Genomic DNA, 16094 nt, shown 5'->3' with positions numbered 1-16094 from the left:
AAATGTGGATTCTATGTTTCTTCTTAAAGCTACTCAGTAATGAAGTGAAAAATTTAAAAATAACTGAGGACATGTGCCTCATTTCTGTGTCTCCTGAATATGGAATTGCAACAACTTTTCCAATCTTTGAACCCTAAAACCATGTCCTATGATTACACGGCTTCAGTCAAATATTTGAGGTGATGACATTACGCACTTGTTTATAATTCTTTATTACATTTTACGTACACAATTGGTCATTTAAGGAGCAAGGTTCATGGGTGTGTTGCCCTAAACTGAATGAACTCCCATCCCGCGTGTGAGTGGTCTCCAGGGGATTTGTGTCCGCGGCTGCGGGCGCGTGCAGTGGACAGCTTGCTGCTGGATTGATAGCGTGACGTCAGCGCGCCGTTACCTCTCCCCAAGGGCAGGATTAGTCCCGAGCCGTGGAGACTGCGCTCCGGTAATCTCCCGGTAATAAATGAGGGAGGAAGGGCTCATTCGGATCCGCTGGCAAGAAAACAAAAAGTCACCTAAAAGCGCGCCCTCCTCACCCACTCCCACGCTCAACGAGAACCTCAAGAAAGCCCCCCGTTTGGAGCATGATGGGTCGCGTCGTGATGTCGCAGCAAATACAGGCGTCCGGGGCAGGTAAACGCAGCAGGTCACCTGCGGGGACGCACGGGGTGAGCTAGACTCAGGAGGATTTACCTTGGCAAGGTGTTCACAGTCTGACGGTCAACAACGGCTCCTGTGTCAGGTTGTTTGTTTGTTTGTTTGTTTGTTTGTTTGTTGTGCTGAGAGGCAAGAGAAATCTGTCAGTCTGTCTATCTATCTATCTATCTATCTATCTATCTATCTATCTATCTATCTATCTATCTACTTAAGTGAAGATTTGAACCCGTTGACTGTAATGGAAGAGGGCCCTCTTTTGTCACGGCACTGTGATAGAATAGAGGGTTCTAACCCCCAAAGTCTTTTCATGGGTCAGGTGTCAAATACCTGACACTCACCTTTAAAGAGCTAAATGACAGGCAAGCAGATTTCTTGTCACCCTGTTACTTTTATTGCCACCGTTATTTGGTCATTTACGCATCGATACAAATAAAGGAGTGACCTGTGATGACCGCCGTGCGCTTCCTCTGGTCGCTGCATGCGCTGAGATCAAAGGGAGGTCGTTTTAAAAGTACAAAAATCATACATAAACATATATAAAACAGCAAAAGTAATTACAGAAAACAAATTAAGTTAGTGTTTAAGAAATGTAGAGGTCAGGTATTTGTGTATTCTGGGTGACAAGAGAGAAGGAGAGACCACCGCTCCTGGACACTGTAGGAGAAAGAGAGGGGAGGAGAGAGAGTAAGCGGGGGGGGGGGGGGGGGGGGGGGGGCTCAGCAAGAGGCATCAGTTCTGTCTGAAAGTATGCGACACGGCTATTTCTTGCGCGCGCAGCAGGGCCACCGTCGTGCGTCTTTGTGCCCGCAGAGCTCCAAATCCTGATACCGACCGTCTCTCTTCTGGTTTCGTCCACTGCGCAGGACAGCGGGGCGCCTCTTCGCAGACTGAGTCGCACGGGGACCGACTCAGGTACCTGGGTGCCCTCACACCATGACGAGCCGGGCGGAGTGAACCACCGCAGTCCACAGAACAGACGGAGAAGGCGGTCAATCTTCAGGATGATCTGAGGAATTCCTGCCTCATTATTCCTCATTTTTGAAGAGAGGATAGATAATCCAGAAAAGGTTACAGCGTAGAGGCCACCTTTTTTGTGCAGTTTTAGCCCTCAGATGGACCGAGTGCCCTTGGCACTTGCAGCTAAGATGCACTGGATCACGCTGGTGCTGGCGGGCTTGACTTTCTTGGGGAAAGTGACAATTTCTCGCTGTTTTGACTACGAGGAGACTGACTTTGATTATTATGAAGAGGAAAGAGCAGAGTCCATTGACTACAAGGACCCCTGTAAAGCAGGTGAGTCTCAATTGAACTTTTATGTGTTAACTTTCAGAGGAATATTCATTTTCACGTGAGCCGCACTCATCCTCATCTCAGACGAGGCACGTGTATGAGAGATGGCAGTGCGCGACGTGTATATGTGTGCGCGTGCGTCGGTCCAGATGCCCTCTCCCCCTCCCACCCTTCCTCTCAGATAAGTGGGCATTCATAGTGATCCCGCAGATGGATGCCACGTGCGGCCCGGTGACTGTCCCGCTAAGCCGTGTTTCCCCCAATGAGACGCACATTTCACTGCACGCGCGCAGCGGCAGTGCATCACTCGTGAGTGGGGGAAAAAAAATTTGGTATGTAAGGGAAGAAAATATAAATGCATGCACCGTTTAGCATTCAGGGACGCTGTTTGGAGGCGTTTGTGTGTTTGAGCATCATGAGAAACAGCTCAACAAACAACATAAAAGACATCAAAAAACATAAAAGACACACAGCAGGAGAACTACGTTTTATTTTCTTGTGTCCTCTTAAAATATATCTTAACGTGAAAGAAAATGAATGTTTCTTCTGCAGTCACGACTTACCACATTTACTTTGAACGAGTTACTAAATTCAGCTTTAAGTCAGTTCATGCATCAGGTGAGTGCTTTTTGTTGGCGTGAAATAATAAATCAAACTTTAAGTTGTCTGAATGTAAACTTTTGTGGATCTTTTTTTATTTGTTGCCTTTGTGCATCTTTAGATTCCCGTTAAAAAGAAATCTTATCATCTTAATGTGTGGAGCAGATTTTTCCAAGAGCCTTTGAAGAAAATTTAGGAAATGGGCATTCTCCGTTTAAAGAAATAATAATAAAAAATTGGAGAATAACATAATCCCATTGTAGCTTCTCCCTTGTTGTTTATTCTGCATTTGTGTCAGCTTTGTCCAAGTGAAGAGGTTTACTGACAAAGAGCTCATCTGTGTCAGTAAGTTCACCAGCACTCAAATATGCAAAGACGTACCTTAAAGGAGACCAATGTTTTCAAATAGATCTATGGAAACACTGAGACACGTAGACACATTGATCATTTTTAAAATTAATTCTGTAGATCAATGAAATATCTTGATTATGGTCAAATTTAGTTCACAGTTCAAAGAGATTTAGTGTCCCTATAGGCTAGCTGATGATGATAGTAAGGAAATATTGCTGTTTAGGCAGAAACCACCACAGTGAGATGAGCTTAAGAGCACATTTATTTAAGTCATTAAACAAACCCTTCCTGTGTTTCCAAATTTTACAGACTTGCCTTTATGTTATCCTGCAGAAGACAAAAACAGATCAAACCTTTTCACTTTTAACTGTCCTGGTGGTTGACTCCAATCATCTCTGGAACTCGTTGAATGGGTTGCTGGAGCCTATTCTATTGACTGCTGGGCGGCCTGGGCAGTTTGCCAGTCTGTTGCAGGGTCACACAACCACACACACAAACATCCACACCTAAGTGCACTTTAGAATTGTCAATGAACCCCAAAAGCATGTATTTATACTGTGGGAGGAAGCTGGAGAAAACTTGCATGTGCATATAAACGCCACACTTGAAGGTCCCAGATGGGGTTTGAACCAGGGCCTACTTGCTTCACAGCAAGAGTGCTGACCACTACTCCACTGTGCAGCCCTCCACCCAAACAGTTACAATCAATTAAGTGAGGGAAAGATAAGAGCATACAAGTTAGAAAGGAGTTAGTGACAGTTTTGACTGTGGAGCTACACCCCCTGTGTCTCACTCTAAATTTTCTGATGCTGTTCCTGAGATTGTGAATCCATAAACTATACTGCGATGCTCAATCCTATCAAATCTGATGTTAACCTCCAGTCTATAACATAGACTGACAAAGCTGGTAGGGTCCAGAGTTGGGGTCCAAGTAAAACTGCAATGAATGTGTCCCCTGGAGAGCTGCTGAAGGAGGTCATCTCAAACTTACCAGTCTTTTCCAGCCAACTTTTAATGTGCAACTTAAGCATCAAAAAATTGCAGCAGGACCTGAATTACCATCACTGTTCATCCAAACTACCGATGAAGAAGAGGAAGGTAACACACTTCTGTTCAAGACTTTAGCCTTTAAGTTTAAATCCACTGCAGAGGGCTGTTATTGGGAAGGTCTGGCACATTATCATCAGCTTCATCCTCCATGGGCATCTGTAGTCTTCACCTCTATACTGCATATCTCAAAGCGAGGTTTATGTCAGAGATGCTTTTGATATAAGCATGTTAGATTTCCAGTAAAGGGTCATGTATGAGACTGTTCAGACCAGTCCAAGGAGGACTGTGTGTGTTCTGTTTAGCTGAAGAGACAGCTCCGTTTGTGGTTTGGTTTTCCTGAGGTGATTCATCTCTTTGTCTTCCTGAAGCAGCATTAGTAGAGTGTGGGTTGGTTTTAGATTCCAGTTTTGGTCACATATGGAGCAAGAGAATGGTTGGATGTATGTCTGCAGTTTACACTTGGCTAATATGAGTAAATGATTCACCTCAGCTTCCAAAATTGAAGAAGATATTAATGCAGTTATGGTTAAAATCTGATTAATGTGTTTGTCTGACTTGTGTGCACATGTGAACGTGTAGGTTTTCTCTATAATGACACGTACGGGATGTGAACTCTGCAGAAAGGGTTGACCGACACGCATTCCTTACATACCAAAAAGGCAAACCTGACACACTGAACAGTGTGTGCAAGTGTGTTTGTTTGGGTGAAAATTACGCAGATGTCTGCAAGAGTGGCTTTATGTGGATGCTCTGTGACACACAGACACACTTAGTGTTTGTTTGGATTTTAGGCTCAGCCGGTTAAGAAGAAGACTTTAGTCCACTTTGATTTACATGTTAAGGTAAGATTAGGATCATCATTAATGCACACCAAAGATAATTTAGAAGTCATGCCCAACTTTTTTTGCTAAGTTAATAATTAGACAAAGAATTAATACAGTAACTACTAAGAAACTATTACTTATTACTACTTGTGAAAATTTTTCATTTTCATTTCATTTATTTATTTGTTCCTTTCATGAAAATTGATGTCCAAATGTTTACCGGTACATGTTTGTCTCACATATTGTCATGATTAGAAGGGAGCAGAATTGAAGAATACAATTCTTATAGTTATCTGCTCCCTTTTAAACATTACATTTACATTTCTCACACCATCACCTGTGCTCAGATTTCACAATATACAGTTCAAATACACAGTAAATACATTCCATTCATTTAATACATACATTCCAAACATTCCATTCAATAGTCAAGTTTGTACAAACTAATTTGTTTAGTTTTATACATCAGTTTAAATTGAATAATATTTTGACAAAAATAAAACGCCATACTTTACTTTGTGTCTTTAGAACCTTGTCATGGCTGTTAGGAAGCATTCAGAACCAGACAGTGTTTATCAGAGGCATAATTATGTGCATCTCCTAAATGTTACAGTCATGGTTCGACGCTACTTTTTGAAAAAAGTCATATCACACACTCATCTTTTGGTCTATATTAAAAGCATTCCCAATTTTCTTTTAATTATAATTATGCTGTTTTTAACTAAAATTTAAAAAAAACCTGTGTCGTTTTCTAGGACAGTTTCTGCAGAGCGGCAGTAGTTCATCAGAAATTCACCTCATAGTTGTGGACGGGACTATTGGTGCGCCCCCATTTCCCATCATCCCTCTGTTCTCTCTCTCCTGCTAGTCTACAGCCCATCACAACCCCATTATAATATTACTGGTGCAACAGAAATGGCGAGCTATACAGTTTTGAGCCAGATTCCAGCTCCAGGAGAGCAAAGACATACTTGGATCTATTTGTCTGCAAGTGGATACATCAGAATGGAGTGGAGCAGGGAGCTTGCTGTTCCACGTCACACCTAGCTTTTTCCAATGGGATCTGCTCCTTATTCAGCATGATTTGAAATACCCAGAAATGCAATTTTAAGCTGAAGTTTTTTATAAATGTCCTCCATCATGAGAAAAATGTTATTCCCCAAAACACCATTTCAATCCTAGTGGATCTTTAAGTAACTTTGCATATGAGCCTCTTTTCTGCTGCTTTCATGGTACTTGTAACCCTGTCTGCAGTCATTCTATGATATCAAAACCAAATCAAAAAACAACTTAGGGGCTCCCGATTGATATTGCTGATGGACAAAACACAGCAGATTTCATGGTGAACCTTCACGGCCATGCCCTGTGTTCTGCATGCACATCACAAATGTGACTCAGGTTTTCCAGCCGTGACACCATTCCTATGGAGAAATCTGCTCAATCTGTTTGAGTGAGCTGTGACTGTAGGGAGAAAAAAATCTTAACACATAGAGAATCTCAAATGTTTATGTGCTGCAAAGTGGGCAAAGTGCTTTCAATGTCTCCACATTTTTTTTTCTTGTGTGAAAAGGTTTTGGATTTATTGCATCAAATTGTTTTTTTTTTGGTTATTATTTATCTTCAGTTTGTTGTTGTTGTTGTTGTTGTTTCATTTTTCCACTAGTGGATGAAGTTATATGCAGCTTCTAAGACCTGGAAACACAACTCATTCCAGGCCTGACCCTGTGGCATCAGTCTGAGTAGTTGGTATTCCGCCTCCTGTTTTTGCTGGGAAAACACAAGGGGAATATTTGGCTGTCTGCTTATCTCCTCTGAGTCCCGCGCTGGCAGACAGGGGAACACACACTTCCAGGCCTTTGTGAAGTGATTTCCCCACGCGAATGTACAAATGCACCCATACTCACACACTTGATACACACTCATGCAAAGCTCCCTCCATTCACCCTCGCTTATCTCTTCCTGGTTGTCTGCATCCTGCCGCTCAGCTGGAGATGACACACATGCACGCACACAAACACACACGTTTGCACACGCACACGCTCCTATGCTCACTTAAGAGTCATTCATGCTTCCTTCCAAATCACTGTTCTCATAAAATCTCACATACATGAAATGCAAGGTAAACAAACTTGAGTGTCTGAACAGTGAGGGCCTCTTTTTTCAACAACAATCAATAAGATATTGTTTCTATACATTTTTCCTTGAATACCATGAAAATCTTGGAGCATGTAGACTCTTGTGTAAGAAAGCGGTAGACAAGGGTTTAAAAATGTCTACGTCATGAATTTATCTCCTTTTTTGTGAGAGTTGAGCTAGATATGGTATGAAAAATAAATCTGGATTTCTTGCTATCCCTGCGATGTTTACTGCTGATTAGCTGACTCAGATGATTCCACACTCTGATTGACTGAACACTCCTAATCCAGTTAGGTGGCTCTCGGGAACCAAAGTAGGCCATCTATCCATATACTTTAATACATCCATACTTCAGTATCTCTTGAATTTGGAATGTGACATATGGAAAAGCTTTTTTGGGGGGAAATGCCATCTGTTTTGTAGACTGATAAGTTCTGTATTTACTGTTATATATAGGGTTTAAGTCATTGGTCATTGGGTTGTGATGTAAATTAGTTGGTTAGATTATCCATGTTTACATGAAGCCACCACGCTTGAAATGGTTGTAAGATCGGTACATTTTTTTATCAGCATTTAATGTTCATTTAATGTTCAAATCATATTAAGACATTTTTTGCATCTTGAAGATTTACACAGTTCACAAAAAAAAAGTGTGCCCCCCCCCCCCCCCCCAAAAAAAAAAAAAAAGAAACAAAAAGAACAACTTCTATGGTGCAGTTGTAGTGGAGAGGTAGAGCGTCTGACCTCTGATCAGCTGGTTGCAGGTTTGGCTTCCGTCTTGCCTACCACGTGTTGCTGTGCCTTTTTGTACGACACTGAACCCTCATTTGTTCCCAACAGTTTGGTTAGCACCATGGATGGCAGCTCATCAGGGTGCGAATGTTTGTGTGTTGGTGAATGGGATTGTGACTTTACACCGCTTTAGGCCTTAATCAAGGTAAAGTGATCCATAAATACTGTATATGCCATTTACCATTTCTAGTTCAACCTTTTTATCTGTTTCTTGAACAAATGTTCTTAAGGTCTTAATGATCAGAAAAAGTTGTCTTCATCAAAGTAATCCATTGGATTGGCAATAAAATGTTTTTGGTAATGCAGCTATATATTATGCACACTGTGGAGTTAAGTCTGAACATTAGTAAAGCAATTCAAGCTACATTACAGGTCCAATGTTGTTTAACGTCATGGCCAACATTAATTTTTTCTGTAGTTTCAGATTATCCTTAAAGTATTAGCAGTTTTTAATTCTCTTTCTATACATTTCAACAAAGCTCACAGACAGCGGGCAAACAGTCAAAGCTCAGAGGTTTGCTTTGCTCCAAGGCTTAACGGGTGCTGAAACTGTAGAAGCGAAAACAATGCAACTTAGAATTTCTTAATGGGGGATTTGCGCTGTTTCCGCAGACAGACAGTTTTGCCAGATTGGGCAGCTTTCCTCTCAAATCGAGTGGATTTTTGCTCCAATTGGGCTGTTCTTTGCCCAATCTGGCAACCCTGTTGGTAAATTCAAGCTCTTTACTGTACGTATTAAAGAAAAACTGCAACGAAAGTATCCAAAGAATCGATTTTATTATGCTAGTATAAATACTTCACCACCTTGATAATAGGCCTGCACAATAACTCGCAAATTTATCGTTATTGTGATAGGAAGCTGTTCAATATGAATATCACAAAAATTGCAATAAATGGTTGCCTTAAATGTGCTAAAACAATCTTATGGCAGCTTGAAGTATTTAACAAATCAAATAAATCCCTTTATGCATTTGACCAATCGGATGAACGCTTTCAGGTTGTTGACCAATGGGATGGAGCTCTCTTATTTTAGATGTAGAGGGTTGACTCTTACTTAAATTAAACAGTTGAAGTGAAATGGAAATGATGTTTTTGATTGTTTCGCTTTTTCTTTATGTATTGTGAGTTTTATCGACATCACAATATTGTTGACTAATATCGTATTTCGTGAGTTTTCGTGCAGCCCTACTTGCTATCGATACGATACTACCGAGACTCAGATTGATCCGCCCACCCCTACTGTGTGAAGTTCTACCACACACTACTTAAGCTTTTTTAATGATTAAATTCTTAAATCATCAATTTGCATCTTCTCCAAACTTCAGTCATCCAATCAAGTAAAGACCAACCAAGTTTTTAATGAGTTTATTCCACAAATTTTGCTTTGCTGCTCATTCAAAGTCTAATGAGGAATAGTTACATTCCTTCTAAATTCGGCAACATCAGTAATGATAACAAACAAGCTTTATTACTGTTTAGAAAATTTTCTCAAGAAGTATTGTTACAACAAAGAAATCTTTCAAAAAGATTCTGTAATTTATAATGTATACTAATAAAACAAATTATAAAGCACATTTCAAAACACCCAAGGACTCTATTCACAAGAAATATAAAACATTTGAAATCAACAGTAAAACATTTACAAAAAGAGGACTGATGTAATAGTTACAGGTTTATAGAAAAACGTGTTCTAAGGAGGTGAAAAGTGGAATTGAATCAGTGTCTGATTAGTTCCAGAAAGCTCTGCTCCGCAAATGTTTAAATTGTGCGACTTCTCTTTCATTTCCTCAGTGCGTTGTCTGAATTAAAGTTTAGAATTAATATTGCAGATGTTTTATATTCTGTATAGTGCTGTTGCTCTTTGGTTTGGTAAATATACAGTGTAAGACAGTACAGTATATCTCCTCATCTTGACTTCCTCAACCAAGCAGGCTTGAATGCACATGTGTCCGCTGTGTCTATTTATTTAAAGTTTGACGGGTAAATTTAAGCCTGTGGTTGTGCCAGGTAATAGATCCACAGCCTGCACACACAGGTTGTACAGTTTTCATCAGAAAAGTGTTTTGTTTTTTTCAAATGAAAGGTTGTTGATAGTTGCGGTAAACATGTCTGATCCAATTTTCCTTCAGGTTTACCAGTGTATCCTCAAAGGCTCATGTCAGGAATTGAGTTTGGAAATCAATGTATTTCTTTTTATCTGGGAAAATACTGGATTGAACTACAATCAAGGGGAAAATGGAAACACTTTACTCTTTAAATGTTTGTTTAATTCGGAGACAGCTCAACTGCTGTACAGCCCTTCCCGTATTTCTTCGTTCTCTTTAAAGTGAAGTGTGTGTGTTTGTGACTGTGTTGTGTGTGTGTTAAGAAAGCAACTGGTCTCACTCATACAATATAAAGAGGAGTGCTTTTGCCACTGAGCTTCTGAAGTCTTCCTCAGGACTCCCCTCAGCACAAGTGAAGGCTTTGTGCTGAGAGTCCTGGGTTTGTTCTGGAGCTGCAGAGGCTATGAGTCAGATCTACTCCACCTGTCACATATTGCTTAATTATTAAACACGATGGTGCTTTTGTCACCTTCTGATGGTATTTTTAGCAGCGACAAATGATTCACCTCAACCAGTTTAAAGACTCATGCTGAGGAAAATTGTGTTTTGGGTGTTTTTAGCATTTTCTTGATGGATATTTCTACAAAGATTATGATAAAATTAAGCTTAGAATTGCATTCTGGGTTTTTAAATCATTGTCAATCAGGAGCATACAAAAAGTGGCATTTGAAAAATATCGTATATAAGTAGAAAAAAACAATGGGTGGGTCACAAGCTCCCTAAGTTGGTCCATTTGGAATCATCCACTTGTAGGCGACCAGATTCATGTATGTTCCCCCTTTTTTTGTGAGGGGCTGTAAGCTAGTGGTAGAGAATGTTAACAGTGATAACAGTGAGACTCACAACTCAGATGTAACTTTCAAATGAACTGCTACACAGGATTTTTTGATTTTGGCTAAACACGACATAATCGTTAAAAGACCACCGAGAATGCTTTTATAACAGATCAAAAGAGGATTGGAGCGGGTCTTTGAAGAAACACAGCTCCAAACCACCCATAAATGTCAAGTGTACTCCTTAATTTCCTCTTGACCTCCAGCTTTTTTCTTTTTTCCTTTTCTTTGATTGTGTTTGCAAGGATTCAACCCAAAAGGCTCAGTGTGTTTATGAGGTGTGAGTGTTCATTCTCAGGGAGGTATTCATTTCCACATAATTAAACGCCACCAGACTCAAATCCCCAGCAGTCTGTTTCACTCTCAACCTAATAAACTTCGTTATTGTAATTCCCTCTTTAATTCTTCTTTTTCTCACACTCCCCTCAGTTATTGTGAAATGCTGGAATGTCCCAGCCTGTCCCAAATGGATCGTGGTTCCCCTTCTTGTTAATGCAGCTCCTCTGTTCAGATCGCTTTGAGACTGCAGGTTTTTACCATGTTGGAAAAACCTGACTCACCCTGTGATACTATAGTTTTTGTTATAATATAAATCCTCAATGTGAGGAGGATGCAAAGAATGTTCTATCATTTTATCAGCGCTAACTGCTGTTTGTCTGGATGAAAGAACATTTTACTGAGTTTAACCCTTTCACTTCCTGATAAATACATTAGATAATCTGTATTTATTTTTCGTTTAGAATAGGTTTTTATGTACATGTAAGAAATGGTCTTTTACATGGGTACATCTGTGTTAAAAAACAATACTATAAATCGAGACATTTTTATGTATATTGTTATAGTGCCTCATTTTAACTGTGCATTGTTGCTTTTAGTCGCCTCTGTACAATGTTGCATTGTTAAAATAAAAAGCCCAGTGTCCTGGAAAACAGGTGAACAATGGCTTCAGGTTGATTTACTGAAGAAGCCTCTAATGAGCAGGTCCAATCCCCCAGAGTGCCTTGTAGCAGCTGCTATAATGGGACACAACCTTTTCTAAAAATAGCAAGGAAAATGGTCAAAGTCACAAATTAGCTCCACTGTGCTTTCTGGCCCAGAAAACCAGAAGCACAGGTTATTCTATGTTTAAGCTTGATATTTATAGGAATGAAAGTCCTGATGACGTACCTGTGGAGGTATGGAAGTGCCTAGGAGAGACAGCAGTGGAATTTCTAACAAGGTTGTTCAATAGGATTTTAGAGAGTGAGAAGATGCCTGAGGAATGGAGGAGAAGCGTTCTGGTCCCGATCTTTAAGAACAAGGGTGACACGCAGAACTGCAGCAACTATAGAGGAATAAAGTTGATGAGCCACACAATGAAGCTGTGGGAAAGAGTAGTGGAAGCCAGGCTTAGGAAGAAGGTGGAGATTTGTGAGCAGCAGTATGGTTTCATGCCCCATAAGAGCACCACTGATGCCATTTTTGCTTTGAGAATGTTGATGGAAAAGTACAGAGAAGGTCAGAAGGAGCTGCATTGTGTGTTCGTAGATTTAGAGAAGGCATATGACAGGGTGCCGAGGGAGGAGCTGTGGTACTGTATGAGGTCGTCTGGAGTGGCAGAGAAGTATGTCAGAGTAGTTCAGGACATGTATGAGAGAAGTATGACGGTGGTGAGATGTGCTGTAGGTCAGACAGAGGAGTTCAAGGTGGAGATGGGACTACACCAAGGATCAGCTTTGAGTCCTTTTTTGTTTGCTATGCTGATGGACAGGCTGACAGACGAGGTAAGACAGGAATCTCCCTGGACAATGATGTTTGCGGATGACATCGTAATTTGCAGTGAGAGTAGAGAGCAGGTGGAGGAACAGCTAGAGAGGTGGAGGTTTGCTCTGGAAAGAAGAGGCATGAAGGTCAGTCGTAGTAAGACAGAATACATGTGTCTGAACGAGAGGGATCAAGGTAGAAGCGTTAGGTTACAGGGGACTGAGGTGAAGAAGGTGCAGGAGTTTAAGTACTTGGGGTCAACAGTTCAGTGTGATGGGGAGTGTGGAAAAGAGGTGAAGAGGCGAGTGCAGGCAGGTTGGAGCGGTTGGAGGAAAGTGTCAGGAGTGTTGTGTGACAGAAGAGTGCCAGCAAGACTCAAAGGAAAGGTGTACAAGACAGTGGTGAGACCAGCTCTGCTCTATGGGTTAGAGACGGTAGCAGTGAGACAGAGACAAGAGGCTGAGATGGAGGTAGCGGAGATGAAGATGTTGAGGTTCTCCTTAGGAGTGACCAGGTTAGACAGGATAAGGAACGAGTACATCAGAGGGACGGCTCATGTTGCCTGTGTTAGCGACAAAGTCAGAGAAGCCAGACTGAGATGGTTTGGACATGTTCAGAGGAGGGATAGTGGATATATTGGTAGAAGGATGTTGGAGATGGAGCTGCCTGGCAGGAGGGCAAGAGGACGGCCAAAGAGGAGATACATGGATGTCTTAACAGAGGACATGAAGTTGGCTAACGTTAGGGTAGAAGATGTTCATGATAGAGTGAGGTGGAAAAGGATGATTCGCTGTGGCGACCCCTGATGGGAAAAGCCGAAAGAGAAAGAAGATTTATAGGAATGAAAGAACACATGTTTTTGCATGGCCTTAAACTTTTAAGAGCTCACTCTTGTGCAGCAAATGTTGAGTTTCTGCATAGTACAGCAGGACACTTAGCAAAAAGAAGTACACTTAATTTTTTTTTTCATTAAGTAGACTAGAGTTTAAACAAAAGTATAACAAGAATAACACAGACCATGTACACGCTGTGTTGGATGTTGGAAGTATACTAACTGAGTAAGCTTCCTAAACTGGAACATTTTAACTTCCCACTATATAGATAATTGAAAAACATACTGCCTCACTTTTAGTGTAGACTAAGTATACTTGTAGTATACTTAAATAGACTATCTCTTGCTAAGGGAAGTAAAAAATTTGAATTCTTAGGGTATTTTTTTCTCATGATGAGAGACTTGATCATCTCTGGCGGCCATCATAAGTTAGACTTTTAGGTATGGACTCTGTGCTAATTTAGAGTCTTAGTTTTGATTGAAAGTACTATAGTGATGTTATTTCTTAAGAAAAATTTGTTGGAGAATCATCGTTCATCTTCAGTGAGAATCACTCTTAGTCCTGCAACAAGCTGGCAACCTGTCAAGGGTGTACCCCGCCTTCACCCAACAATAGCCAGGTTAGGCTGTAGCAGCCCCATGATATAGGGATATACCAGTACTGTAGCGGGTTAAGAAAATTGATGGATGGATAGTTGCTTCAGTCAATATCAGGGTCACAACTTTATACTTCATCGAGATCTTACGGAAATTTTTGCAAATAAAAAATAGTTTAATGGCTTAGTTAGAAATAATCACTGAAATTTGACTTTCCGCTCTTTTTTCAAGCAATAAATACAGCTCTATTTGACTTTACTTAATGATCACTATATTTAATTAAGCATATTGTCATTTTTATAATGAGTTTGATAAATCTGTGTTTTTTTTTATTGTATTGACTACAATTAATGATTGACTAAAAAATAAATGAAATCACAGTCAAAGGCACAGAAAGTGCACTAAAATCAAGCTAGAATCTTCTAAAGTATGACTTTAAGTGTACATCCTATCCACTGTCTTCATGAATTGCACTGTTTTCCTATGACCATTCTTTAATTATTTTTGCCAAGTAATTGCTAGCTGCACACTTAAGAAGGGCTGAGCCATCAAATGTTGAATTTACAAGAATTTATAGAGGTTTATTTTTAATTCAGAAGTCATGAAAGCCTGGGGTTCATGTGTGTTTTATATATTTCTGTGTGATGTGGTTTTGTTTCTGGGTCATTTCAGATCCGCCTGCAGCCTTGCCATCTGTTTTTCTTTTTTTTTTTATACTGTGTTCATGCATGAACAAACGGTGCTTACACTAATCAGACATACACAAGTTGCAAGGTTTGGACCCGACATTGTGTCAGCAGAGATGAGTGAAACCAAGTCGTTGCCAGTGTCTGGGATCCTAAGAAATTGTTAATGAATCTTGGCTTGAGGGTATACTTTTGTAATTATCACGGTTTAAGCAGAGTTAACCATGCTCCCCAAAGAAAACATAGACATTAGATCATCCCGTCTGCTTCTGCAAGCTGGGAGTGTATGCTGCTTTGGTCTTGGGCTAAGTCCACTTTAGACTACTGATGATACAAACACCAGCATCACGTCACATTCCAGTACTTTACAAAATCAAGTAGCTCATTGTTATTCCATTCCTAAGTGCTCACAAAGAACACACACTTTGGAAATCTGTGCTTGAGTGCTGCTCAAGTGCAGTTTACACCAGATTGGACCGTGGAGACTGTGGCCACTACCAGCTTTTAACTAAACCCATTCAAATGCACAATGTCCCTCAGTCAGATTTTTAACAGTAAAAATGTATGTTCAATTAAAAGCAGCAATCTTTATTTGACTTTAACGACCTTCACTGTATACAGTTTTTCATCAAACCAAATTATGCTTAAAAAGTAACCACAATTTGACAATCACTCAAAAGATATTTTTTGTGTGTATTATACATTGGCGCTTTAGCTCCAGTGTTCACATTCGTTTTACTACCGTAACTCTTCAACCATGTACACAATTAAGATTATTTCCAGTGGCACCTGAAGTGAAGAAAAGTGCAAAGCCAATGTGAAAAGTCTATTTTTCCTCCGTCAGATTCAGCGGATTCATATTGATTACATGAACGGTTAAAGAGTTGCGGTACGCCAAAGACTATGGCGTTGCTGGCGACATCTCCGTTGTTAAAGGGTTAGGTAATACCAACAGTTTCTGTTGGTACACTTAGATGACATTGATTATTTGACTGATCTGCAATCCATCTCCCAGTATACTGTGAGCTACCGGTACTCTTTTCATGGTAGTAATGGCAGGAACAATCACTGAGCTCAATGAAAAAAGCATTAAAAGAAGGAAATTCAACTTGAAACAAATAATATAAAGATTAACATAAGGAATTTGCCTGTTACCCTCCCCACATCTACTAGAGATCTGTCCACCTGTGTCTCAGTGATTTCAACCTTCCTTATATCCTTGCATGTTATTTCAGTGTTCGCTACGAGCATAGCTATAGAAAAAATGTGCATGAACACTTTTTGTCTTAAAATTTTGTGAGGGCCACCTGCGCGCCTTGTACAGCTTTGCCCATTTTCGCTCGTGCCCGCTCAAGGCAGTTGTGACTAAGGCCCAAGGTCATTTAGGTAGACTGGACTTCAGGTGGGCTTTCAAACTAGCTCAAACAAATTGGATCATCTGAGTAAAGCAAACTGGTTCTAATCGTGGTTTCACTGTGTTTAGAGAGGCAGTTCTAGAGTCTTAATGTTTGTGTTGGAAGACATTTTGTGTGTATTTTTTTAAGACCACAGCCCAGTTAAACTATTCTAATATCAAATCAAAATGAGTAATATTCTCGCTT

General features: G+C 40.3%; 1 protein-coding gene across 3 annotated transcripts in view; it reads left to right on the top strand.

Annotated features, from left to right (window-relative positions):
- The first annotated feature begins 311 nt into the window (after positions 1-311).
- LOC101160961 (tolloid-like 1) overlaps positions 312-16094 on the top strand; it is a 54410-nt gene continuing 38627 nt past the window's right edge. For 2 of the 3 annotated variants that reach the window (XR_013654264.1, XM_023957939.2), the window contains exons 1-2: positions 312-739; positions 1518-1947. Coding sequence is in view for 2 of the 3 variants with exons in the window: in XM_023957939.2 (XP_023813707.2) it covers positions 1767-1947 (181 nt within the window). In the remaining variant the exon portion in view is untranslated. Of the gene's footprint in view, positions 740-1385; positions 1948-16094 lie in introns of those variants that run through there. The other variant, XM_023957935.2, reaches the window with a different exon arrangement.

The sequence above is a fragment of the Oryzias latipes genome (genome assembly GCF_053564925.1).
Source record: "Oryzias latipes strain Hd-rR chromosome 1 unlocalized genomic scaffold, Olatipes_Hd-rR_3.1 chr1_Y".
In the NCBI taxonomy this organism is placed as follows: Eukaryota; Metazoa; Chordata; class Actinopteri; order Beloniformes; family Adrianichthyidae; genus Oryzias; species Oryzias latipes.
Note: the sequence above shows the minus strand (reverse complement) of the source record. Positions and strands in the feature narration are given on the sequence as shown.